This window comes from Columba livia, chromosome 15 (assembly GCF_036013475.1).
Source record: "Columba livia isolate bColLiv1 breed racing homer chromosome 15, bColLiv1.pat.W.v2, whole genome shotgun sequence".
NCBI lineage: Eukaryota > Metazoa > Chordata > Aves > Columbiformes > Columbidae > Columba > Columba livia.
In genome coordinates, this window is record NC_088616.1 from 12,649,018 (window position 1) to 12,676,436 (window position 27,419).

The 27,419-nt window shown below is 45.3% G+C and overlaps 2 protein-coding genes across 8 annotated transcripts in view; one reads left to right on the forward strand and one right to left on the reverse strand.

The window, feature by feature from the left end:
• The first annotated feature begins 5,146 nt into the window (after window positions 1-5,146).
• B9D1 (B9 domain containing 1) lies at window positions 5,147-9,454 on the forward strand. The gene is made up of 7 exons (XM_065031314.1): window positions 5,147-5,373; window positions 6,416-6,484; window positions 6,585-6,696; window positions 6,766-6,862; window positions 7,333-7,395; window positions 7,683-7,750; window positions 7,922-9,454. Exons 1-7 carry the CDS (start codon window positions 5,233-5,235, stop codon window positions 8,062-8,064), a joined length of 693 nt encoding a protein of 230 aa, XP_064887386.1. The 5' UTR covers window positions 5,147-5,232; the 3' UTR covers window positions 8,065-9,454.
• Window positions 9,455-15,474: 6,020 nt separating this feature from the next.
• EPN2 (epsin 2) overlaps window positions 15,475-27,419 on the reverse strand; it is a 45,446-nt gene continuing 33,501 nt past the window's right edge. For 3 of the 7 annotated variants that reach the window (XM_065031292.1, XM_065031291.1, XM_021290467.2), the window contains exons 4-9: window positions 27,128-27,220; window positions 26,706-26,862; window positions 24,539-24,712; window positions 22,898-22,990; window positions 21,746-21,961; window positions 15,475-19,945 (exon numbers count right to left, since the gene is read on the reverse strand). In XM_065031292.1, coding sequence (XP_064887364.1) covers window positions 19,617-19,945; window positions 21,746-21,961; window positions 22,898-22,990; window positions 24,539-24,712; window positions 26,706-26,862; window positions 27,128-27,220 — 1,062 coding nt within the window. In that variant the 3' untranslated portion in view covers window positions 15,475-19,616. The remainder of the gene's footprint in view (window positions 19,946-21,745; window positions 21,962-22,897; window positions 22,991-24,538; window positions 24,713-26,705; window positions 26,863-27,127; window positions 27,221-27,419) is intronic. The other 4 variants (XM_065031294.1, XM_065031293.1, XM_065031295.1 and 1 more) reach the window with 3 other exon arrangements.

A 27,419-nucleotide genomic window follows, 5' to 3' on the forward strand; every position in this document is an offset into this window, starting at 1 on the left:
CCTTTATGAGGAGGTAACTTGTTGAAACTATAATGGTTTTTTTTGGCAAACTGCTGCCAGGGAAGGGGTTTATTATAATAATGATGAAGAAAAACAGGCAGTTCTTCCCGGAGATGCTGTCCTGCTGCTGGGGGTGTGCGCTGCAGCCACGATCCATCTGCAGCAGATGGACAAGTGTGGGAGAGTCCACCTGAACTCTCTAAGATCAGCTAGTGACCATGAATTGCTCCCCAATGTCTCTTTTGGGGACGGTCACCTGGACGTACGGGTACAAAACCCCAGCGCAGTGTCCTCAACCCACACCTGCCCGTGAGCAACCGCACAGAGAAACATCATCACATCACCGGGGTTCATTTCCCTGCTGATTGAATCTCTTCCACATTAAGCAATTTCCACCAGGGTCGCATACAAAGGTTATGTTGCTTAAGATCAGTGAAAAGTAGCAGGTAAATGCAAGTCATTATTATTTAATTGGATAGATATCTATTTTGCATTTTTAATGCCAATTCAGTGGAAGCCATTTGTCAGCCAGACTCTGCCCCAGCGCTCCCAGTTACAGCAAAACCACAGGGACGCAGCGTTAGGCCAGGCTTGCCCAGAGCCAGTTTGGCAGCTTTTGAGGAGCCGGGATCAAACAAGGATTAAAAACAATTGTGTTGGGGAAAGGGCAGAGGAAACCAGCACTAAGTGACTTGACGAGCCTTCAGATGGTCTCTGATCAAGGTTGAATCGCAGACGACATCGATCTGAAATTCTGTCAGACTGGGGAGAAAACAATAAAGAACAAAAAACCCAAACACAACCAAATCTGACTCCATCCCAGTGCAATCACAGACAACCTTTAATATGTCAGGGCCATGAGATCATACAGGTCGCATGAATACTAATAAGCATTTGATATTTATACGAGCTTTCTTAGGATGAATAATTAAATTGACTTTATCCATTAAACCTTCCCTATTACACTTTAACTACGTGGTTGTGTTTTAATGGCTGGGGCCATCGCATCTTCTATATGAGCGGGGTTAATTAGCAGTTTCAGCGCAGCCTCCCAGAGCCGCACACCAGCAGCATGGGCTGAGGGCTGAAATCTCTGTGTCTTTTGGGGTTTTGTTCAGCATCTCCATGTCTTTGCTGCCCAGGAATAAAGAGGAAATGGCAGTGACCCTCAAGTCACACAGCAGGAAAGAAACCGGATTAATTATTTGAATATTTGATTGCAATACCCTGGAACGGCTTATTTTTTATTCTGCTTTGCCGCACTCAGAGGCACAAGCTGCCAAAGGCTCGTGGCGATGGCTCTGGGATTTGCTGCAGCTGGTGGGGCAGAACGGGGCCCTCCTGCCCCTATCACCCCCCAAAAATGCAGCTTCCCTTCCCCTCTCCTCTCCAGAGCCTGGTTATTGCTTTTATTCCACACAGCCCACAGGAACCAGCTCCCCCAGCCCTCCTCACCCTCTCCCCCTTCCTGCCGGCACGTTAATTTATTCTGACTGGCTCAGACCGAGGCACTAATTAATTTTCCTCATTAACAACAACAAAAAAAAAAATCTCAGAAATGGTAACAAGTGCCAATACAAATTGATGTTTCATAGAAGAGCGGGCGTTTCACAGCTGGTTGGCAGCGACACCGCCCGTACCCAGCGGGGCTCTGCCAGGGGCATCAAAGCCGGACCCCAACCTGCTTAATTACCCAACGTAACAAGGGGGAGCAGAATATCAAGTATTGAAATGTCCGCTTTGGGTTTTTGCCCTGGTTTTCTGCTCTAGGGGGATGTTGGTAAAACGTGCTTGGGCTGAGGTCGGAGGGAAGCTCCTGAGGTTCACACCTGTGTTACAAAGCACAATGTGTCCCCCCCATCCGGGAAGAGGTGACAGAGACCCTCCTGGTGCAGCCACCACCTCGCACCTCATTTCCCCGCTGCCTCGCGGCGTTCAGACACATAATGCAGATATGCATCCCACCTGCCATTGCCCAATTACCTTCCCAGCAAAATAAATGTCTGGGAAAACATATTCAGCAAGAATTCCAGCAAGAACCCCCTCCTCTGCCATATCGTTGGACATCAGGAGAATTATGGTCCTTCCAGGCCGATTGGTTTGAGCAGCAGGAGGGAATTGCTCCGGGCACAGAAGCCGAGGCCGTTCCAAGGGCCGGGATGAGTCAGGCTGGCAACGCTGTGCAAACAGTCTAAAAATAAAACTGGTTTTATACCAGTTAATGACACCATAAAATGTATCGCACTGGCCATCGAGAAGGTGTTGATCATAAATATTTGGGATCAAAAATAAACTTTTCTGCTGTGCCATTGCATTGTCATTTCTGTCTCACCCACGTTCCCCGGGCGCTGGCTGGAAAGAGTAAATCAGCCCTGAGGTTGGTTTAATCATTCTTGAAGACGTAACAGGGACAAAGTACCTGAGTTCTGGGTACTTCCCTGCAGCACAGGAATTCCCAGCGCTCTCTGTCCCAGACAGCAGCGGCCGGACCTGCCGCTCACATCAAGAGCTCTACAATTATTGCAATTACACCAAAGGAGCCCAGAGACGGGGTGATGGGCACCAGGGACACACCAGCAACTGTGTCACCATCCGACAGCTTTTCCCAGGGTGAAGAACAGCCCCAAACACCCCAGGGAGGATTTCCCTCAGTCCCTTCACACATCACAGGCTCAGGGCAGGTCCCAAAGAAAAGGTGAATATTTTACATGGCCAAGAGAAACAGCAACATCATTAAATAACACCCGTGGAGCCACCACGATCCGAGAGTTCTCATTGTGCTTGAAAATCACACTCTCTGATGCATCATTAATTAAGTTTTCCAACACTTCCTTGCTTGGGATTTCATGCTACTCATAAAGATTAAAAATGCAGCTAATGAGAACACGACTGGCATGCAAGGGAGTAAAGAAAAAAGGTCTCGTTATGACCAGGAGGAGACAGGTACAGATGACTCATTGCTGCCGAATAACCACCATGACTTCTCCCTGTCATGGGCAATGTCTCCCAGTGCTGATACCAACTCCTCCAGCAGCTGTAGATCACTTGCCACAAAGAAAAACCTCTTGAATTGGCTCCTAGGTAGCTCTGAGGCATCTGGTAGCCAAGCAAAGTGTTAATTACACAGCTTTGCTAAGTGCATTGGATAGCTGGTCAAGAACTGGTTTATTTCCCACCCCGACAATTTTCAGTTCAAATGAATTATTTTATCTGAAGCATTTCTGAGGGATGGGGAGAAAGGATAAAATCTCAGCCATTCCCTCCTATTTCTCCTGATTTTCCCCCATGCTTCTCTTGGCCAATTTGTTTGCTGAACATTAAAAAAATATAATCAAATAAAACCTGAAAAATCTAGTTGAAATAGATATTGACAGAGAATACATCTATTGGAACACGGGAGGTATTTTTCAGCATGAAGTATAATGGATCTTTACCTTCAGTCCACTATAAACACACACCCCTCTCAACATGAAAGGCTGTATCTTGGGGCAACTAAATAACCCTCAGGTCGCTCTTAATGAGGGGAGCATCATCTCAGATGCAGAAAGGAGGCAAAGGAATGAAGCTGGTGGCCCAGCACAGTCACATCGAACCTCTGCGGGGAAACAGCGAGACCTAGTCAGCAAAACTCAGCAGTTTCAGCTCTGCAGGGCCTCAGCACATTCATCTGCCTTGTTTGCACGCAAATGAAGAGAAGCTGCTAAATTAATGTATACTGCGATTAAGTTAAAAAAGGCGTGCCCATCGTTAACTAATTGACTTGATAAATGCTTCCTGACCACCTGCAAAATGAGGGGATGTTTTCCAAGTTTTAGATCATTCTGCATGACAAGAAGGAGACAGAAGGTTAAATAAAACACTGTTTAGAAGCAGAGTGTTTAGTTTGTATTTAACTAATAATTAACAGGTGTATAGTAAGTAAGAAACAAAACAGTTGTAACTAAATTTAAAAATTATTTCTTAGTGTAGATATATGTCAAAATTTTCAAAAATTGTAATGCATGTATAATAATTATGTGAATATAAGCAACACAAGAGCATGCAGTCTATGGAGCACTTACGGAGGATGATCCCCAGTGCTGATAAAATAAAGAATATCACTTAACAGTATAATTGACTCTGCTGTAATTCCTCCGTTTCACAAAACTCACCCCCTCCTTTTAATTAGAGCAGGCTAATTAAGCCAACGCCATCCCATTTACCTTCCCACCATACATGTGGCCACATCCAGACTTAACGAGAAACAATGTGCGCCCAGGGGAATCATCACCTGGGGCACTAATGACCCCGCCAGCCTCTCCCTCTGCTCACAGCACCCTGGCAACCCCCCAGAAACCACAAGATGCCCCATTTTCCCCGATCCCGAGTGGCTTATTTCCCTGGAAAACAGCCCATGGTGATGGAGCGATGGAGCCGCTTCAGCCCGGCCGGCAGCAACATCTAGTGGCCAAGGCGCGGAGGAGGCGCCAGACCCTGGCTGTGCTTTAAAAAGAGCTCATTGCGGTCTATACAGGCTAATATTATATATATATATATACATACATGCATATATATATATATATATATATCGAAAGGTTAAAATATGAGGTGGTATGAAACAAAAAAATAGACTTAACAGCAGAGTCAGTTCTACTGTTAAGCAACATTATTTTACGAGCACTGGGGATCATCCCCTGTAAGTGCTCCAAAGGCTGGATGCTCTTCATTGCTTATATTCACATAATTATTACATATGCATTACAATATTTGAAAATTTTGACATACATCCCTATACTAAGAAATAATTTCTTAATTTAGTTATAACTGTTTAATTTCTTACAAAACATCTGTTAATTATTAGTTCAATATAAACTGAGCACTCTGCTTCTAAACAGTGTTTTATTTAATCTTCTGTCCCCCTCTTGTCATGCAGAATGATCTAAAACTTGAAAAACATCCCCTCGTTTTGCAGGTGGTCAGGAAGGATTTATCATGTCAATTGGCTAATGATGGGTGTGTCTTTCGGAACTTAATCACAGCAGACATTAATTTAGCAGCTTCTCTTCAGTATGAAGAATAAATGGGGAGAGTGGCCATAGGTGTCCTAGTGGGGCGGCCATGGTAGTGAGAGGGCTGTGGGGTCGCGGTGAGGGGCGCAGGGGAGGGGGTTACGGCTGGTCCCGGGGGTGTCCGCCCGCGTTTGGGAAGCCCCTTAGGGCGGGCGCTCCGCGAAGCGCCGCCGGCCCAGGAATTATGTCCCGGCCGCCGCCCCGTCCGTATCCATGGCAACGGCCGAGCGCGGCCCCCTCGCAGCAGCGCGGCCCCGCCATGGCGGCCGCCGGCAGCCCCAGCGTCTTCCTACTGGCGGTGAACGGGCAGATCGAGAGCGGGCAGGTGAGCGCGGCGGGGCGGGAGGGCGGCCCGCGGGCCCCCGGAGGAGCGGGGAGGGCGGTACCCCGGGACACAGCCCGGCCGGGGCCTCAGCGGCGCGGGCCCTGTAGCGTGGCCTTGCCCCGGGCCTCGGTTCTCTCACAGAGCCCGGTCCCGGCGGGAATCATCGAATCGTTTTGGTTGGGAGATCATCGAGTCCAACCGTTACCCCACCCCTGGCACTGCCCCATGTCCCTGAGAACCTCATCTCCGTCTGTCCAACCCTCCAGGGATGGTGACTCCAGCACTGCCCTGGGCAGCCTGTTCCAATGCCCGACAGCCCTTTGGGGAAGAAATTGTTCCCCAGATCCAACCTCAGCCTCCCCTGGCGCAACTTGAGGCCATTTCCTCTGGTTCTGGTGCTTGTTTCCAGGGAGCAGAGCCCGACCCCCCTGGCTCCAAGCTCCTTTCAGGCAGTTCAGAGATCAGAAGGTCTCCCCTCAGCTCCTGTTCTCCAGCTGAACCCCCCAGGTCCCTCAGCCGCTCCATCACACTTGTGCTCCAGCCCCTCACCAGCTCCCACCAGCGCATCCCCTCTTGAAGAGAAGCTGCTAAATTAATGTATACTGTGGTTAAGTTGCAAAAGATATACCTATCGTTAACCACTTGACATGATAAAAGCTTTCTGACCACCTGCAAAATGAGGGGATATTTTTCAAGTTTTAGATCCTTCTGCATGACAAGAGGGAGACAGAAGGTTAAGTAAAACATAGTTTAGAAGCAGAGTGCCTAGTTTATATTTAACTAATAATTAATAGGTGTTTTGTAAGTATTTAACTAAACAGTTACAACTAAATTAATAAATTATTTCTTATTAAAATGTACGTCAAATTTTTCAAATATTGTAATGCATATGTAGTAACTATGTGAATATAAACAGCACAAGAGCATCCAGCCTTTGGAGCACTTACGATGGATGATCCCAAGCACTGATAAAATAAAGAATGCTGCTTAACAGTAGAATTGACTCTGCTGTTAAGTTTATTTCTTTGTTTCTCTCCCACAGTTCCCTGGATATGACGACCTCTACTGCAAGTTCTGCTTCGTCTACGGCCAGGACTGGGTCCCCACAGCGGTAAGACCCTGTCGTACACCCCTGAAACCAGCCAGACCCTCTGGCAGTGTGTGTGCACGGGCTCAGCGCAGCCCCTGGCTTGTGCCCCCTTTCCCCGCAGGGCCTGGAGGAGGGAATCTCGCAGATCACCTCCACGAGCGACGTCTCGCCCACCACACTCGTCTGGAACTTCCCCATCGACATCACCTTCAAGAGCACCAACCCCTCGGGCTGTGAGTGCTGGGGGAGGTGGGATCCAGCACGCACACCGGGCATCTCTCTCACACCCGCTTCGTTTGCAGGGCCGCAGATCGTGGTGAGCGTCTACGGACCGGACTTCTTCGGGAATGATGTGGTCAGAGGTTATGGAGCTGTTCACGTTCCCTTCACACCCGGCAGGTGAGGCGACAACCTGGCCAGGATTGAAACTGAGACTTTTTTTTTGCAGTTACTATGTTGTTTCAGAAACAAAAATGCTCCTGTATCTCCGTATCATGTCTTATCTATTTGGTACAAATAACCCAGATTTTTAGCAGCAGCCCCTGGTTATTAAATACTTTTCAATAATCCTGTAGACAACTGTGAAGTCAAAAAGGGCACGTAGAAAGCCCAGGTGTGAAGCACAGTACGTTACCTCTCCCCCATTGCTCTCAGCACGTGCTAAGCTTTCATTCCCACTACTGCAAGTGCAGGAAGATACACTCCTCCTATGCAAACAAACCCTTTCTTAGTGGAAAGTGAGGTGTTATATTTTGAGATGTTCAGTGGTCTGATGTATTTGAAATTCTGATACCTTTTTAAATATAAAAAGTATTGCCAGTGCTGTTTGGGTTGTTTCTTAAGTTCTCTGCATCTTGTGTTTGTTTTAGGCACACAAGAACCATTGCCATGTTTGTTCCAGAGTCCACATCTAGGCTGCAGAAGTTTACAAGGTAATAATTAAATATTTCTTTTTTTTTTTTTTTAAGAAGTCCTTCTTGCTCTTGGATTTAACATAACATGTATGAAATCAGTTTCATTTATTTTCCTTAGACAAAACTTACCTTGGGTCAAAGTAGATTAGCAGTAATGTGAACCAGTCTTCAAAACCCTACTGCAAACAAAGGCTGGAGTCTCATTAACACCCCCCCTTTTCTTTTAGCGTGCGTATAATGAACTGTATCAAATCTAAACATTAGTAGATGTATCCAATTAATTATTTTCTGTTTTCTTCTCCAAGTTGGTTCACAGGGAGACGTCCAGAATTCACTGACCCCAGAGTGGTGGCCAAGGGAGAAGGAAGAGAAGGTGAGTCCTCGAGAGCTCCTGACCAGAACCCGCACTTGCCCATCTAACTTCTGTTGGAAAAAAAAGGCCAGTTGTTCCTGTTGAGCACAGTCCTACCTGGACACGTAAGCATTTCAACAACTATTCAAAAACCTCCTTTAACCAGCTTTATTTACATCTTCTTTCTTCTAGTAACGAGGGTGCGGTCTCAAGGCTTTGTGACCATTTCCTTCAACGTGGTGACCAAAGACATGAAGAAGTTGGGCTACGACGTGAGCCCGAGTGACATGCAGAACCCTTCCCTGGTGCCCACAGAAGGGATCCCCAAGTATTGAACTCAGAACTGAGATGTCCGAGGCCTCACAGAGAAGTTGAGCACTTAGGGGCTTTTTGTGGCAAATGGAAATGACTATGTTGACTAAACTGAGCAAGTTTCACTTGAGAGCATTATTCCAAAAGAAACACAAGCCCACGCGGCTTTGGAATAATTACCTAAGCATAATGCTTTCAGAAAGCATACAGGTTGAAGTATTATGTTAATTAATATCATCAGATAAGGTTTAGCATTTTTATGAGCAATATCAGACTATCTCAAAATAAGATCTGTAACAAAATATTTTTTATAACAGCCTTTTGTATACGATTTATATGCTTAAAGAATAGGAAAGTTTGAGGTTGTAGCTGTTTCCCTATGCTTAAAACGCCATTGCAAACTGAGTTATTTTTACTGAAGTTGTTTGGGTTGTTTTGTTTTGGTTTTTTTTTTTTGTTAGAAATAGGAAATTGAAATGATCACACCTTCCAAAAAGAAGCGAATAGGAAACGTTGTAGGGAGATGCACGCGCCCTTCTCTGTGCCGTGTGCTTCCCTCTGCAAAAGCAACAGCAGGGTTTTTTATATCCCCACATAGTCCTTTAGAGTTTGTGCAACTCATTAAAATAGCTCAGGCGCTGTAAAAACAAATCCTTCCACTTTTGCTGGGGTTTTTTTTCAGTGAAGCAACCTGGGCTTTTGCATTTAGAACAAGATGATGACTTTTCCATTTCCAGATTTTCTGCATCAAGCTTCAGGAAGACCAAAAAAAAATAAATTGGTGGAACAAATAGCATTTAATTGCAGATCTTGACTAAAAATAAACTTTCTGCAAAGAAAGTAGTTTCAGTAAGGCAGCATTTAGCTCCAAATCAGGTAGGAGAGGGACTGAGCTGCACAGGAGAGCAGGGAGGGGCAGAAAGGACCTTCTCCCTCCTTAGTTGGTCCTTCCAGCCAACACACGACACAGATAATGGATAACGCACTGTGACTTTCCTGAGCTGGTTCTCTTATCAAAAGAAAAGCAGTAAGAAAGCAGCACAGTGATGTTCTGCTGCGTTCTGATTCGTTTGCACCAGAGCAGATGTTTCTAAGTCCTAAATCATCCCAGATCTGAGATTCTCACAGGTACAAAAGAAGCGTATGCTACAATGAAATGACTAATTGCTTAGTCACTGTCATATTTAAATTTGGGCATGTCATCTCTTGTGTTCAACTGCAAATTCCAAGAGATGACTCTGAGAATGACTTAGTGTGAAACCACCCTGTAAGTGACCTTGGAACTGTAGAAATACAAGTAATAACACAGCGTGAGGAGCTGTGGAGCCTCCAAGACTTTTATCGAATAAAGTCAGAGACAGTTGTTATTTCATGCTGAGTAGTGTGATTGAATAAATATAATTTCTGAAAGGATAACGCAATCACTGTAACTTTTCTGTATTAGCGTGTTTTATAGTAGTTATACTTTTCCAAACATGGTCACGGCTGATTTTTTGTCTTTTACTTTCTTCCTATCTTGTTTTTGTTGGTTCAACACTTCCAGTAAGCTCCTCCACCAGTTGTTTTGGCAACTGTTGTAATCTCTAAACTGAGTCACGTTGGAATCCAAACTAATAAGAATTTCCTGTTGGCTCAGAGGAGACGCAGGAATTTTGTTTCCTTTACAAAAGCATTTGGGAAGCAGCTACAGTAGCAGGATAAATATCTGTGTTTGAAATACTTAAACCTACAACTGCTTAAATATCTTTTTTCCCTTGAGCAGAGTTGCCTGCCTCCCTAATTAGAGCAAAACCATACAACAGTTTCTAGTCATGAGAATCCTGTTAAACCCAGATAAAGCCCAAACTTTGGGGGCGCAGGGAATTTATTCACACCCGGCTTTGCCAGGCGGTGCTACGGCCCATCTGCTGAACTGCTCCTGTTTCAAACGAGTGGTTGGATGTTCACCGCACCGAGACCGACTGTTCGCACAGCAGCACCGGTCACAGCTGCAGGGACACTCAGAAGCAAGAAAACGGCGAAAAGCAAAGGTTTGAGGAAAAAAAATCTCCCCAAACTCCATAAAACAGTATTTAAGATCCGTGACTAAGCAGATCCCATGCTGCTGCCTGCGTTGTTCAGGCTCTTTGCCTGTTCTCTCTGGGCTTGGTTGGGTTTTGGCATGTTTTTCCTGCTGTTTCCACTACGTTCTTAAGACCCTCATGTACCTTCTTCCAGGCCTCACTGTGTTTGGCCTGTGGGAGCTTTATGTCTGACACAGGGATGTTTTTAAGCGTTCCCCCAGTTCAATGCCATTGTTCCAAGAGAGAACTGTTAATATCTCTCATAAACACACACTCCTCCCAGAGGCGGCTTTGCTGCTGCCTTTCTAACTTTCTGGAAAGCTCTCTTTGGTGCTCAGGCCCGGCAGAGCGTCTGCAGCTGTTTCACGCTGGGGAGACTCTCTGGAGTAAAGACAGACACAACACTGTGCTGCTGGGTGACATTAATAAGGAAGGGATTTATGACCTCTAAGTGTTCCTTGCAGGCAGTGTTAAAGGTTAAAAAGAGCCTTCGCTTTAAGACCAGCCAAAACCCAGCCTTGCTCTACTCAAGGCTCAAAGTAATTTCCTTCACCCACCCTGCAGGCAGCTGGAACCACCCTGCTCGCTAGTTAATCATTCTCCCTTTTATTCAAAACTGGACTAAGTTCCCAGCCCCATGTAACACTCACAGATGGCAGCACGAGGATGTCAGCTGGTGCTGCAGCTCCTGTTTTGTTACGCTTAAATCTCTCCCAGACAGTGAAATTGGTCATTAACCTCCTAATTCAAGATGGGAAGGAAAAAACTGTCTATTCACAACATGTGTCCTGACACAGGGGGAGGCTTCAAGGCCACCAAACCAGAGTGAGACCCGCTGGAGGGGAATGAAGCCTGTGAGGACGTTGCAGCAGCTCTCGTGGTCAGGAGCAGCTCTGGACCGCGCTCAGTTCATTCTGCTGTCACAGACAAGGACACGGACTGAGCAGCAGCTTGGGAATCAAACCCTCCAGAAAACAGAAAATCGTTTGCATGGCCCTTAAGAATGGATATTTGCAGCCCTTTCTGCCAAAAGTAGAAGCAGCAGCATCAGCTCCTGCCCTCTCGTTGCAGTTTTCAACCTTTAGAGGTTGCTAACAACAATTGGCTGTCAAGACTGCACGAAAAACACCCAAGTTTTTCCCGTTCCCACATGGAAAATTGCTCAATGCGATGGTGCTGGCTGCCCCTGCCCCCAGAGCGTGGGGCAAACCTCTCCCTGGGCCACGAGCTGCCACACTGGGAGAGGAAGCGAACCAGAAATCCGTGCATGAGCGAGCACTCGAGAAACTGTCTCTGTCCTGAGGCTGGCAAGGCTATTTTACAACAGCAGTAGTGCAGCAGCCAGAATTTATCTCCATCTGAAAATGAGAGGTCTTGCGGATGGATTAAAGCTGACAGCAACTGCTCCTAGCAGCGGTGTCGGGTCAGGAGCCGCCTGTGAAATACTCAAAAGGAGAGGAAAAAAAAAAGGCAAAATAAAATGCAAAACCATAGAAGAGCCAGATTTGAAGACAACTGGAGCTTCAGCTCCGATTCTACCTGGGCTTGTCACCGGCAGCATTTCAACCCATTGCAAACCAGCCCCAGAATGACCCGTTTGTGCCAAGGTCACCAGAGCATCGTGCCAGGACCTGCTGTCTGGGGACACAGGGCTGGATCCACAGTCTGGACAGGGATCTGTGGGGTGACAACAGGACAGGACAGCTGGGGTGGGCAGTAGGGGCTATGCAGGAGAAGCAGTGACAGACCCAGGCCTGTACCCACAGCTGCGGTGTGGGGCCCGTGTGTGCGACGGTCCAGGCACCGCCAGCAACCCAGACCACCCACAAGAACCACCTGAGAACCACCCACCTCTGGGTCCTTTCCCTTCAGCCCAGCAGATGGCACCGAGCAGCAGCAGAGCCCACACAGGACATCTCCACGGTGGCCCTAGAACACACTCTTGGACCTGAGCCCCCCGTGAAAGCACCATGAACCCCCGTCCTGCGCCCACCACCCAGCCCAGCTGGACACCTGGAGCCCAGGACACACCAGGCTGTGCCAGCGGCACAGCTGGAGAAGCCACCAACAACCACTTAATGCCTTCCAGGCCACACAACCAAGCAGGATCACAGCAAAGAGCTGAGCAAAGGCCGCCCGGCCTGTGTCCCTGCAAGGGCCGATTATCCCCAGGGTGTTCGCTGCACAGGGGATCCCTGAGGCTTTTCCCACCAGCTGGGGAGTCCGCTGGGGAGCAAACATGGAGGAGCTCAAACCCCAAGAGCTGAACCACTCGTGGTTGTTGCAAACCCAGAAACAACCTCCACATTCTGAGCACAGGAAAAGAAAACCGACACAAACCGGCAGCTCCCACCAGGCTGCAGCGAGCAGCCGGCACCCTCCACTGCAGCATTAACACAGGCTGTGGAGCACATGAAGAGAAGCTGCCAAATTAATGTATGCTGTGAGTTTATTTCTCCATTTCACACAAGGACGGTGGATTACCCGCGCTGGGCTTGAGATAACTTTCCAGTGCCTGCCCATGGCTGGGGCACAAATCCCCTGAGAAACCATCCTTTGGCCACCAAAAACAGGCCTGAACCCCAGGAGGGAGCTGCAGAGAAGCGAGGGTGCAACGCAACCCCCTTTCCCAACAGGCTGCGGGTGATTCAGCGTCCCCTCCTTCAGAGGGAAGATCAGCAGAAGCATCAAACTGCTGTAGGCTTCTATTTTTAGACCTCTATTCAGGCCAAGATATTTAAGTACCCAAATTCACCTTGGAGAATATCACTACATTTAGTGCTAGACTTGCTAATGGAGACGTTAAAAAAAGAAATGAAAACCCACCGCCGTCACCCGGCACAACCCCAGCCAGCCCACGGTCTCCTGGGCCATATGTGCTGTTACACCAAGGCAGAGCTGGTTCCCTTCAGCTTGCTTAAACCAAAAGAAAAACTTCATTCCCCAGGAAAAAAACCCTTCACGAAGAACATGGATCTCACTGCCGGATTTTCACGGGTTCCATGTTCCCGCCCTGGGGGGCACAAAGAAGGTGTATCATGATTTTCCACCTTAGCCCCCGTCTGGCTGGACTGAGCTCAGATCTGATCTGTTTAAACAGCGCTCAAGCCCACGCTGCTGTACCTGCTTGTGAGGATCTCCCAGCACGTATTTCAGCAATGGAACCGCAAAGCCGGCAGCCCTCGTGTCCCGGAAAGATTTCACATCAGGCAGCAGCAGGCGGGCAGCTGAGAAGAAAAGCCCCACCTTTACTTCTGCTGCGCTCCTGCTATTTGAAATGGCATTGATTTTCTTTCACCCGAGAACAGGAACGCAGTTGCTCAACCAGTGGCGCAAGTGTTGCGATTAGATCAGGTAATGCATCCAGGTTGATTTAGAAGTGTTGCTGAACACCCAGGCCTGGCAGCGTGCGGATGTGCTACGAGTCCCTGCGCTCCACAGCCGCTCTGGTGGCCGGGAAGATGTTCAGGTGCTTTACAAGCGTTTTGCACTTCAATGGTATTTTTTACCAGCATTTCAATACACATCACAGCTAACAATTCTGCTGGTCACCGGTTTGCTCAGGACTAAAGTTTGCACCACTTCCCTGCCCCATCCCACTGGGGAAAGGACAGATTTTGCCCTAATCTCCTCAAAAATATATTTACCAAATATCTGAGGGTCTCACTACTCAATCCAGGCTCCCCAAAAGGTATCTCCCCGCTCCCCCATCCATAATTTACTATTTCAGCCTCTGCAGAACTCTGGGTTGCGTTGCACTGGCAGGATGCCAACCCCCTATTGATCTCCAGACTGCTGCCAATGAACCGCCCTAATGGGTAATTGGCAGGATGTCTGAAATACCAAAGGGAACTTCCACTCTCTGAAACCTCGAGTCCTCCACAATTACAGGGTACAATCAATCGATAGTAAAACATGAAGAGACAGGGTCGCTACCACTGTGTACAACACCAGCTCTCCGCTGTTTAGAATCCTAAGCTCCCAAACAAACTCTTTCCTTCACAAAAATCACATTCACTTGGGTCCCAGCTCACAAGTCTGGGAGGAGAATACTGGGAAGGCAGATAACAGCTAACTTTAAAATGGAAGTTTTAAATGTGAAGGGCTGTATAAATCATATCTGATCTCCGAAACGTAGACTGCAGGCAGCCGCAGAGGTCTTGCCAAAGCCAAACCATTTTCTCACAGTTCGATGAAAACGAGCGGAAAAGCAGAACTGCACCACTCGGCCCAGCACAAACAAGAGGCAACAGCAACGTACGTGTCCAGCAGAAATCCTTTGGCAACACCGGGGCGGATGAGCGCAAGCCTCTAGATAACCCTTTATCCAGATAGGCCTTTTCCACTGCAAAAAGCAGATCCCAGCTCGCTTCAGCCAGAGGAGGAGGAAACCCGGGCCCAAGGGCAGAGGAAGGCTCAGATCTCTCAGGAGAGGCTTTATCAGCTCAGGCTCCCTCCAGCAGCCCCTCGGCTTCAACAGCCCGCAGCGTTCAGCTCCTTCTCATTACAGAGTCATCACACAAGCTCCTGTTCCTAAATCTTTCCTGTAGTGAGCAGCTTTATTTTAATAATGGGCAATTCCTAGAGGCCAGAGACAGCGCAGAAGTACCGATGGCACAGAAAAAGAGACTGGCCGGGGGAGCAATAAACACACACAGAAAAACACAGGAGCAGACAGCATCCTCTGTAAAAGTAAGAGGGACAAAAAGCACCAGGTACCAGGGCGGCGAAGGAGGTTTTTCTGTTTTCTTTACCAGCTCAAACACAGAAGCAAAATAAGTCAAAAGAGCTGACTGGAGCTGGCCTCATGTAACCGGGATGGTGGGTTTACAAACACCCCCAGCCAGCTCTGTACCACCCACCCCAAACCAAAACGGATGGTTGTTTTTTTCCCCATGGCCGCCTTTCCGATGGTCAGGTCTCGAGCATCACTGCAGTTCCACCATTAAGGGTTTGATTAGTGATGAGTCTGATTGGTAGCAAAACCCAGTAACTGCAGGAAAGCTGGATGGGCTCTGGAGAGGCAGCTCTGGAAACAGCCTGCTAATGAAGTACCTTCCAATTAAGCCATCCAGAATTAGTAGCTGCAATCACTTCCCAGCCAGAGCCAGGCTCGGTCCACGGGGCAGAGCCACGGCTGCAGGAAGGGCAAGACCCAACTACTGCAAAAACGGGAACAAGGACTCAAAAAGTCAGTTTTGTCACAGCCCCCCAACCCTCCTTCCATGAGCGACGGCTTTGGAAGCCAGACCTTGCCCAGACTTCTGTCTTGACATAACCAGGGAAGGCTCCACCGAGACGGTGCTTCGTCATCCCTGCAGAAGCGCCGTTTAAAAGGATAATGTGGTTTAAAGAAGCAATTCAGCCACCTGCAACACAACAAGTCTGCATTTTTATTGAGTTAGTAAGGTCTCAACGGATTCCGATTTAAGTGATTTATAAGAAACTCTCCTTTCTCACAGCAAGAGCAAGGCCTGCCCCAGGAAAGCGATGAACTCAAAGAAATCACATCACCAACGTACAAGCAGCATCACCCTCCGCAACGGCTGGATTTCTCCTCACACCTCGGACTCGTAGCACAAACCTTAAATCATGGCAATCAACCCATCAGCTTTCTTGAAATCTAACGCAAGCACGGCAGTGACAGTTTTTGGAGTGGGATATAAACGCTACACAAGAGTCTTGAAAAAGCAACACGGCTGGAATATAAGCAATACAATTTTAATTCTGACCAGTCACCTACAAACCCCTTGTCTTTCCACTGTTCTGATGGCGTTATTAAATATCACGTTCGTGACATCACTTGGGAAAAATGACACAAAGATACAGACATTATGATACAATAGTACAAATGATAAATTATTTATACAGTAAATAATGTCAATAGTCAGCACAAATTCATAAAAAGCAGCCAGCTCCCAGTATTATGAAAACAGTTTGGTAAATATTTAAATTTTAACACTTGTAAAGGAAGCGAGTCTTGTGAGATTCTGCTGTGAAAAATAAACCATAGATTTCTCCACAATTTGTGCAATATTAATACATACAGTACACATTAGAAACTGTAACAGCAAAAGGGAGGATGGATAACAATAGTTGTCTTAGCTACGGGACTTCAAAAAGACTGTAAACACCACAACCCACCATGGTTTTCCTTCCCTGACCCCTCAATGTAGTTTAGTTTCTATATAGTATAAAACTGAATAAATAACTGAGCTTATTTTGGGTTTAAAATTATGCCAAGATTTTTTTTTTTTAATTTTTTTTTTTACAAAATATTTAACACTTTCTCTTTGGTCAATTTGACCAGTAAGGCTATTTCGGGATACTAACATTTTTAAAAATTAAAAGCACTTTGAATATTTGCAAGTGAGAAAAGAAGGGGAAAGAGGAGCGATACGCCAGAGCGGACGCGATGGGATCCGCACGCGTCCTCCGCGTGAAAAGAAGCGGGAGGGCGAGGAGGGGGGAAGAATTATTCTGGAGAGCAGTTAAATTATCGCAAAAAGAGATGGACCACGCTGGGCACGACTGACGCTCCCCCCGGCCAGGACAGAAACCACTGCTCAGCGCTGCCGCCGCGGCTCCAGCCCAGGAACCCAGCAGATCTACCAAACCAGCCACTTCTCCTCTTAAACTCGGGTCCTGCCGCAAGCCCCAGGTTAGGCTGGGAATCTCGGCCTGGTTAGTCCCCAGCCTAACGCTTCCTAGCGCCACGGGCTGGGCTGGTCGCTCTTCAGAGTGCCTTGTCATGGCTTATTGTGCGATATACATCTATATATATATATTTATAATGTCAAAGTAATACAGCTCTTACAGAAGTGGCTTGGTAAAAGCAACAATTTGCCATTCAGCAGTTTCATTAAGCTCGGGCTCCCTACCAGACCTACAGCGTGTTTATATCGATTCATGGTGACTCTGAACTGTAGATTACTTTATCATTTTAAATACTTACTAAACAAACCCCATCTTGCCTCCAAAAACAGTTTTCTAGTGTTTAACGAGAGGATGCAGTCAGAACGTTTTGGCTGAACAGACAATGCCCCATCTAACTGTTGCAAATGCATTCGGGTGACAGACTAAGGGAAAAAACATCAAGTGACTTCAACTCCACTGTTGATAAAATTAAACTGGAAAAATAATGAAGGATAAATCTTGCCACAGATCAATTGGAAAGCACTTTCCCCCCCATTCTGCAAGTATCACACCCTTCCTGGTCTACACTTCTCAATAACTTCAACAACAACAAAAAAAAGTATTTTTCCTTACTCTGAAAGGCAACATGAATGGTTTTTTGTTTTGTTTTTAAAGACATACTGGGTGTGGACAGCAATTCTCCTTCCTCCTATATAAAAACAAGAGCAGATGAACATTCCGAATCCTACTTGCAAATTCAACAGCGGTCAAGAGGATCGAACAATCTGCATAGAAACATCCACACGTTTAGCATTCCGCGTACTAACAGAGCTACACTGACCTACACAGCTACAAACCTGTGATTGTACCCTAGATTTGATAGTCTTCCAGCCTCCCCTGCCCACCATAAGATAGAACCCGGTCCCTTCCACCTTCGCCAGCCTCTTTTCCTGCGGCACACGACTCTGGGCTGGCACAGTCCCACACAGCGTCATTTCACCACAACACACAACTCTGGCAATTTATTTCAGCGTTTGTTTTGTTTTCCCCTCCTAATTATGGAAAGGCCACCAAGATGCATCAGTTCATTGAGGAGATGCCCCCGAGGCAGGAGCGAGCTCTGGGACGTCCCTTTCCACGGGCTGAGCTCCAGCGCTGCTCCAACGTCCCCGAAAAGACCGAGTTTCCCCCAGAAACGTCGCCCGAAACCTCAGCGCGGTTTAGTGCCGATGAGTCCGGACATGCAAGTTAAACCGTCTAAGTCGAGCTTACAATTAATAGTTGCAAATGGAACCGGTTAATAATCTGGAGCGCACCTTTCATTAAGAAAAATTAGTGAAGAAAATGAATGAGTCGTGTTTGTACATGAGAATTTTTAACCTCTCAAGAAGTACTACAAGGAAAAAACAGCCTCTCTTTGTGATCTTCATAAAGGCTGAAGGTCTGTCCATTTTGGCAGTCGGAAAACGGGAACAAATCAAGGGAAAGGCGACTTTAGTGTTTTTTCTTTTTAATGTAGTCTTAAATCACGTTATGCTCAAATTCAATTCATCTAAAAATAATTAGTCACGAGAATTTGTTTTGATTCGCATTATGAATACTTCATTTAAAAGTAAATATTTTAGTGTTAATCTTCCCTTTTAAACTCTCTTTACAGAAACAAAGAGCTAAAACCATAAATAAGAGGGCATTAAAACCATAAAAATGACATTTGCCAATATCTTAATTTTTCAGCCAGACTGGATAAATCTATCAAAACCAGACAGTTAAATAAGAACCACATTATAAAAATTAGCAAAAAAAGGACTATTAGGTAACTCTGCAAACTCAAATATGAAACTGTACTAAACAAAATATGTGCAAAAGTATACAAGAATAACTGCATATCGCAAGGTTAAGCCTGAATTAGTTTTAAAGCTTGCCCCGTTGAAACTGAATCCAAAGTTGTCCCGCTGTATTTTTGCTTTTTCTCCTCTTTCAACTCACATTGTAAGTCAAATAAAAACAAAATACACATGAAAACTTCCAAACGAAGCCGGTACTGGACAAGCACAGAGCAGGACACTCACTCAGCACGAGTGCAGCATGCCACTCACAGAGAGTTCCTCGGGAGTCCTTAGAGAGTAGTGTACAAATTCAACACCGCATACAACAGCACACGTTATACTCGACAACTTGAGAATGTTCTTGGGTGGTTTTTTTTAATCTGTGTTTTTACGTTTTTCTCTTTTTTTTTTTTTGTTGTTTTTGTTTTTTTGTCCTTTTTGAGACAAGCTTGCTTTCTCGGTCAAACCTCTGATAGGAAAGCAGTGCGATTTTTGCGTTGCAATGTTTAATGCATAAAAACCAGCCGCCTGGGCCCTCCGAATCGTTCTCTTCTAAGAGTAAGGACTATGGGTGAACCAACAGTCTAGAACTGTGTGTAGGTATGTGCAAAACATTCACTAGCACTCTGAATCTCAGGTCTATCGTACGGGCATAGGAAGTGACAAATGCAGGTATAGAGTAATTTCAGGATCCAGCACATCATCTGACATCTACAAAATAGCCAACTGGAGTTTAAAATGCCAGGTTCTCCCTAGAAAGTGTATTGAAATGATTAACAAAGTAACAAAATGGGCAGAATCTAACTTTGGTGAAAAGTCTGAACATTTCACGTAATGCTCAACAAGCCAAAGTAAGGTACCATCTGTAGCAAAGACTAGATTTAGATTAACTGGTAAGTAGAGACAACTCTTCAAAGATCATAACTGTAAACTGCAAATCTACTTCCAAGTCTCTTACACACCGTTCAGTCCACACAGGCCACGTTCATCGCGCTGTAAAGACTTCAGCCTGGAAACACTATGAAAAGAAAAGTTCCTTTAATTGGGTCTTTATAGGAGAAAAGGGTTAGTTGTATTTGTAGCCTGGGAGGCTGACGGCGGGATTCCCGTACTGTGGAGAGGTTGGGTCATTGATCCTGCAATGCTCACGTTCAGCCCCTGGCCCATCCTCGTTAGCGTGCCCATCGCTGGTATTGGCGCCATTCCCACAGGCACGGGGGCCATGGAAGACAGAGGTATCGGCTCCATGCTCATTGGCGGCACGGCACTGAAAGAAGGGCTGGTTCCCATCACGGGACTCGCTCTCATCTGGTTCAGAGTGAGCGGCTGAGGCTGATTCACCTGGAAGGGGTTGATTGGAGTCGGTGCTGTAGCGGCACCTGGTTTGGAGAGAAGAAGGGGGAAAGAGATGGCACCTCCATGAACACGATGGCCTTTTCTCTTAAAGGACGCACCTTCTGTCCATCCCCATGTGCTCCCAGCCCCAAAACACCCTGTGGAGAAACCTGCATGGGTGTCATTCAGCAAACTGGGGCTGCGCTGGTGCGCATGTACAGTCTGTTTCCTTCAACCTACCAACGCCACAAAACACCCCTTTGCTGACCAAGTTTCCGCTCCTGATAGTAGTCACTGGAGAGAGAGGATCTAAATTTGGTTACCTGGAACATGCCTAACCATGACATCACTAATTTTCTTCTAAATGCTGCTTAAAATTTGCACTACAGAAGACAACTGCAGGCTCTCCGCACTCCTTTACTGCAATCTGGCTTCTGCAGATCTGTGCATTTACTTCAAGATCTCGCCCAGTCAACTCCATTTAGAAGCTGTACATGTTTCTGGCACCAAGTTTTGACAATAATTCATAAAGTAAACAAGTTGTTTCCGAATTACAGCGGTGCTAGAAAAAGCAGCGAATAACTTTCCCAGCGTTTGAGGTCCTTTGGGCTGCTGCCAACACCACAAATTCCTTTTACCATATATGTATAGCGTTATTTGGATGGCCCAGTGACCCCTCATAAACTTTTTGTAGTAACCGGTAATGGCAGATACACAGACTTCCTCTTGCTAAACACTGCCAAGGCTGTTCAGAATTACTGTTTTTTTTCCTACCCAAGGAGCTTAATAAACTGTCAGGTTTTTCCATTGGAAGAGTGAAGAAAATAAATACTGAATAGCATTTTAAAGTATTTCACCATACTAGCCTCACAGCGAAGTTTCACTGCATATGAATAGCTTTTAAAAAATAGATATATCTTCCATGCGTTTAGTGCCACCATCCAAGTCTACTCTAAGTAAAGACTCACTTCTAACAGGGGCCAATTTACAGAACTGCAACAGCCTATTTGTTTTCCAAAATACACTGAGAGTGTGTTTTGATCAGAACTAGTTTATCATGGTAGCCTAAAGACAGCCCAACCAGCAGCCCACTAGACGACACTGCAGAGTTTGCGACCTGAAGCTCAGACTGCTGTCAGATGCTGTGCCTGCTGTAGCACAAAAAAGGGCAATTCCCACCCACGCCCACAAGAACCTGCCCCCTATTACCCTTCCAAAGGATTCCTGGTAGCGCACATTCACATCTTACCTGTTCTGACAATCAATCGGCTTTACCTCAGCCATTCTCAATAACCCAAAGCATTCTACCACAGATCATTTCAAGAAAGCAAATGTAAAAGTGGAAGAAAAATTCCTTGAACAAAGCTCAGCCAACAGATCAGCTGCAGACACAAGAGAAGAAACTCTGCACGCTCAGAGTCGGCAGTTTGCCCTGAAACCACGATACCTCCCCCTTCTGCTCTCAGGAGAGGTTCAGGTTGGACAGGAGGAAAAGGTTCTTCACCCAGAGGGTGCTGGACACTGGAACAGGCTCCCCAGGGAGGTGTCACAGCCCCAAGCCTGACAGTGTTCAAGAGACTGGACAATGTCCTCAGACACACAGTGTGAACTGTGGAGTTGTCTTGTGTAGGGACAGGAGCTGGACTTGATCACCTTTGTGGGTCCCTTCCAACTCAGGACATTCTATGACTCCATGCTCTCTGTCATGATCTGTTGGCTGAAGTAATCAAGAAAAATACACCAAAAACAGCTTACGTTACATCAAACAGGACTGAGTTACGCAGAATTTTCCTATAGAAAGGGAAAGCTAAACTAGAAAACTATAGGAATGCGCAGAAACAGACCTGGTGCCAAGAACGGATTCAGTGAAGTAACCGGTTGCGGTGGCTTAGACACCAGTGAATCCAGGTTCACCAAAGCAGCGTTGGGACCCAAAAAAGACTCGGGGGTTTTCCGAGCCGCGCTTTGTTTGCCTGATGTCGCGCTTGAGTGTTGGGAATCAAAGAGATCAGGACTTGTGGTACCGCTATGCTGAGATGGCAAAGTGGAACCTGATTCAGCTGAAACAACACAAAGAGAAAAATAAAACTTATCTCATTAATCTACATAGTCAAGCAAAGAAAACCCTGAAGTCTCTGACAACGGAAATGTTTTAAAATCTAATGTTTGTATTAGTCAGATTTAAATGTTTCAGTACATGTTACACCCTTATAGCACGCAAGCAGATAAATGTTCTTTAGAAGAGCATGAAGAAGCTACAGTTAGAGTTGCAGCGCTCTACTGAAGGCACTACCTGATTTTCCCTGATGAATATTCTCACAACTACGCTGCAACCGATGGGACTAAGGGTTTCCAAGGAAAAAAAATATTCCAAAGCCTTGGCTCCTGCCCTTGCACTGTGCCACTGCTGCACCCTTCCTACGGAGATTCTGCCCAGGTTTTCCCTTTTGTGTTAGAGTAGCCCAGCCCAGCTTTGAATTAGTCACCACTCTTTCAGGCAGAACCATCCTGAAAGTACACAGTATCTAAGCACTTATAGGTTAAGGTCTGGCAGTTTTTATTTTCGTGACTAAAGACCAAATAAAAAATAAAGTATTTGTAGAAGTGTATTTTCTCACCTTCCTACTGTTGTTACACACTAGAATGTACATATTTGAGAAACACAATCAACATTGTTCTGTTTGACTCTCTGAGCATGAGCCATACTCCAAACATGCTGGAGTTGTAAATTTAGAACTCAAACAAATTTCTGGGTCAATGCCATGAAAGGTTACAGAGTGAAATTCTATAGCTTACAATGCAAAAGACCCATTCCCCATAAGTTCATGCACAGGCCAAAGCTTTAACAACAAGCTTTTACTGCTGCATTACCACCAGCTTTAATCTTTGCCTTTGTGAAAGTCAATTTTATTTATTTTAATCAAATTTAAGAATAGAGACATTTATTGCTCAGACTATCACCCAGATTGTCCGCATGCTAAGAATTTGATTCATACCTGGCTTTTTGGAAGTTCGAAGTGTGTCAAATTCAGAAAAATCATCTTTAACTGTACCATTCAAATTACTGAAGAGGTCAAAAGATGTACTTCCTGTTCAAAACAACAAGACTGTTGTCATTTGTCTGTCATTTACAGATCTCTGGATGCATCACACACCTGGTCCTACTGAAAGTCATTTCTAATCCATCCATGTCACCAAGAAGCTGCCCTGTCAGGTTCCAGGGCAGCAGTTCAGATCTACTCAAGTGCTCCTACTCTTCCCCAGGACCAGGATAATGTCACAAAAGTGTCCTTTCTGACAGTATTAGCCAACTAATTCAGAGCGATGTGCTTTTGAATCACTTTAGCATGCTGGGTTTGCACTGTGTGTCTGCACTAGACAGATGTATAGACAATATATTGCTGCGGAAAAGGAGAACAGCGACAAATTTAGAGCCTAAGCTATAAAGTGTGTTAAGCAGCCCTCAAGTAAAACACAGTTCTGAACACAGGTCCAAAGACAAAAGTATCATTGCTATAAATTAAGTGATGATTTGAGTTACGCTTCCCAAGTTAAAAGGAGCAGAAATGCAACAGCAAAGGTTATCTATGCCAGGTAGAGAGGGTAAGGCCCTGTTAGCTTAAGCACCAGAACTTGTGCATAGTTTGCAACAAATGAGAACGTAACGTTTTCAAAATGTGGATACACTTGTACGTCAAAATGGAAGAAGAAAAACCACACCTAAATGAACAGCACTCACACTGCTGAAAAGCTTTAAAGTTTGCCTTTCTTTGGGTTTTTTTTTTTGGTATTAATGTTTTTCTAACTTCGTTTTAACCTTCAACACATTTCCAGCGAATGAGCATAAGGACTTAGCTCCATAAAGAGCATAAAAAGACAAAAACCCAAGAGGAGTGAAGACTGTATATAACAACAATACTTCTTCTCAAGAACAAAGACCCACCATGGTTAAAGAACCATTCTTGTAATGATCCAGTTTTTGCCCTTTGCCCAGCGAAAAGCTGATTAGACAACTTTTTGCAGTACTCAGATTCCTTTGTTTATTATTTATCACGATGAATAACTCGCAGAAAATGCATTTAGGATGCATTTAGCCATGGTGCCAACATGCAAATACCAGGTATTAAGACTCATCGAGGTTGCATTAGTTACAGAGCATGAATAGACAATTACATCAGCACCTGCTGTATCTTGCTACACAAGGGCTGAGGGACAGTTGCACACCCTCCGTCTGAAGGAACAAACCTTCATTTGCACCTCTAAACATCTCCACAGAGCAAGGAGCTGCTCAACCTGTCAATCTGCCTCTGCAGAGACATCCACCTGCAGAGCTATTTATCATGATGAAAGGTAAAATTAGACTATCGTTCATTTCCAGAAATTAAGTCCTTGTCTGATTAAAGATAAAACCCATTTAAAAACCCAACAGCAGCAGCAGCCCTAAGTGCTCAGCACACATCCACACATCCCAATAAAAGAACGTAGAAGGGACAGAGCATGAAGAAGCAACATGAATTCAGAGCTCTAAGTCACAATAATTACATTTAAGTTCTTTTTGCTGCTAGCTACTACAACTCCCATTTATTTTCCAGACCAGTACTGCAAATTGTTCAGCACAGGATGAGATCATTTCTCACCAGAAGTAGAGAGAGGTTTGTTTGCAGGTGCTGGTCCCCAAGGATCCACGGAAGGTTTTGCTGCAGTAGAAGATGGCTGAGCAGGAGCCCAAGGGTCAACATTTTTGGACAGAGACTGAGCTGTGGATCCTGCTGGTGCTGCCCAAGGGTCAACAGAAGCAGCTGGTTTGGCACCTGCAAAAAGAGCCAGCGAGAATACACGTCAATGCAGTTCTACTTTGGAAAGCTTTCCTTGGAGATTGATGCCTCTTGTGAGTCATTATTGCCAATTAATACCAAACATGAATAGGTGAAGCAGTTCAACATGAGGTATTCTGCTAAGTCTCAGCATCAGTGCGATACATACTGAACAACCACAAATAAATTCTGTGCAACAGAAATGAATAAAACAAATCTGTTTGAAACTGAATTAAAAAAAAGAAATCTGCAGTTCCAACTAGAAAATAAACTTGTTTTTGTTACAGACATTGCCAGCACAACTGACGGACCAGGAAATGCTGAAATTCTCCAAATAAGCCCAGCTATCCCCACACCAGTACTTACATTTCCTTTATCTACACTCAGTGCTGAGTTATGAGCAATGTCACGCCAGAAATGCTAATGACAGCACTTCCCACAAACAGAAGCTTTCAGAAATATCTTTTCTTTCATAAAGAGAGTACACAAAATCAGAGCACTTGGGACGATACCTTCCCATAGCTTCCATTATCTCTACTGAAATACCAAAGCACATCTAGGATTTGAGAAATACAGTTTAATGAGTCACTCTTTTTAGCAAATTCACAAATCTTACATCTTCAAGACCATCCCTGGAAGGCAAGTAACCAGCAAGCTTGAACAAGGGGATGTTCTGTGACATTTAAACCAAGTTGGGAGCCACTGAGAGGAAACGCTACAGCTGCAACTAATGCAAGGAAAATCTTGTCAGAGGATGATATATCGAGCACAAGACCTGAAGAAGGGGGATTTTGTTTGGTTTTTTAACCACAGAAAAATACATTAAACAGCCTCAGGCTCCAAAATTTGGAGCTTTTCCTGATGTCATGCTTGCAGTTTATCACCAAAAATGAAACAATTACACTTAGACTAATGAATGAACTGTAGTTGGCCCAGTAATTTGTGTAGGTGCCTTAATGCCAGGATGGGAAAAACAAACAAAAAAAATGGCACTTCCTTATTAAACTTAAAAGTTTTAACCAGGAATGTGGATGGCAGTGTGCTGAACACTAACACAAGTGACTTTGAAGCACCTTATAGCAGGGGTTGTAGAATCACCAGCCTAAAGCAAAACTGACAGAACTACGCTGTTCACATCTTCATGAAAAAGTTTCCATTTGCACAGAAACCCCTGACCCCTAAAAACAGATAAAATCCAAATCCAGCAAAAGCAGATCCAGTTCCCATTCCAGACACATCACACGTTTAATGTGCACTGCGAGGAACCATCAGCTTTCTTATGCAAAGGAGTAACTCCTTGGACAGGCTTTGGCCAACCAGCACACTGCACAGGCAGCAAAACACACACCCAAACACCAAAAAGTGGGTTTAATTGCTATTTAAGATGTGAAGCTTTGGATCTTTCACTTCAGAAACAGATTCCACAAACTGACCATCAAAAGCTCATAAAACACGATGAATATTTAAAACTGTAACCTCAATTTTTTTACAACAAAAAAAATCTCCATTTAAATAACTTAACCCATTTGGTTTTGACAGGATACACATCACATTTCACTAGGAGCAACTAAACACACAGTAATTCAGATCTATGGGCTTCCTAAGTATAGCACCCCGCCTAAGTACAACGTTAAATACTGGTAAAGAGTCAAAACCAACGACACTGGACACAACTTGTAGTCAGAGCAGAAGCATCCGCCTGGTCTAAGACAAGTTGTTTTTGCAGCACAAAGACAACAGAAGCTTCACTCTTCTCTTCTTCCTTCAGATTCAAAATGCACACGCAAAAACGCAGCAGAGTGCAACTTCTGTTTGTTTCTGGTTGGAAATGTGTCAGGGAACATTAGTTATAGAGTATGGAAAACAATCCGAATGGACTAATACACTGTCCTTATCAAGCAGGACATTGTACATTGAGGAACTCTGAAAAGCTCAACAATAAATAGTAAAACCTTTTAACCAAGCATTCCTTCTGGCAGTTTGTTCTTACCAAATGATTGCCAGGGGTCAGAGGCAGTGGCTGCAACTGTGGATCCTCCCCAGGGATCAGTTTGGTTTGCAACAGCAGGAGGTCCCCAAGGCTCCGCTTTCTGTGGGGCCGGTGCCGAGGAGGGCAGGGCATCCATTAGGTCCAACAGAGTGGTATGCTGAGGACAGGAATCAGCTGAGCTTTAATCAAAGGCTCAAGTACAAAATCAAGTACAAACCCATGAGAGTGAAGAAGCTTTTTTTTTTTCCTTTTACACACCTGCATTGACAAGTAGTTTGAAATTTAACCCACACGGAAGCAGCTTTAAGCTACACAACAAAGCAATCCCAAAAGCATTAAAGAGCTCAGTATTAAGCTAGTTTGTGTTACTGTATTTCAGCTTTTGGCAGCATAACCAGGAATTTCTTAGTCGAAGGCACTACCTCCTTCTTTTTGGGAATTTTAATTGTGTCTCTGCGACTCTCCTCCAGAGCCATCTGTAATCTCAGATCATCTCCGCGTCTGAGGCGCTCCTCCTGCAAAGGAAATCAACACTGTTGATACAGACCATGAGCCTAGACTGTGCTGAGCCTAGAATGCGCTGAGCCTAGACCACACAGTGGGATTGCCAGCATTATTTCATGTAATTTGTACATAACACAAGCTGAGGTTAAAAATATTTCTTGTGGTTCTTGTCTCAAATAGAAGTCAGGAGCACCCTGAGCCTGTAACACC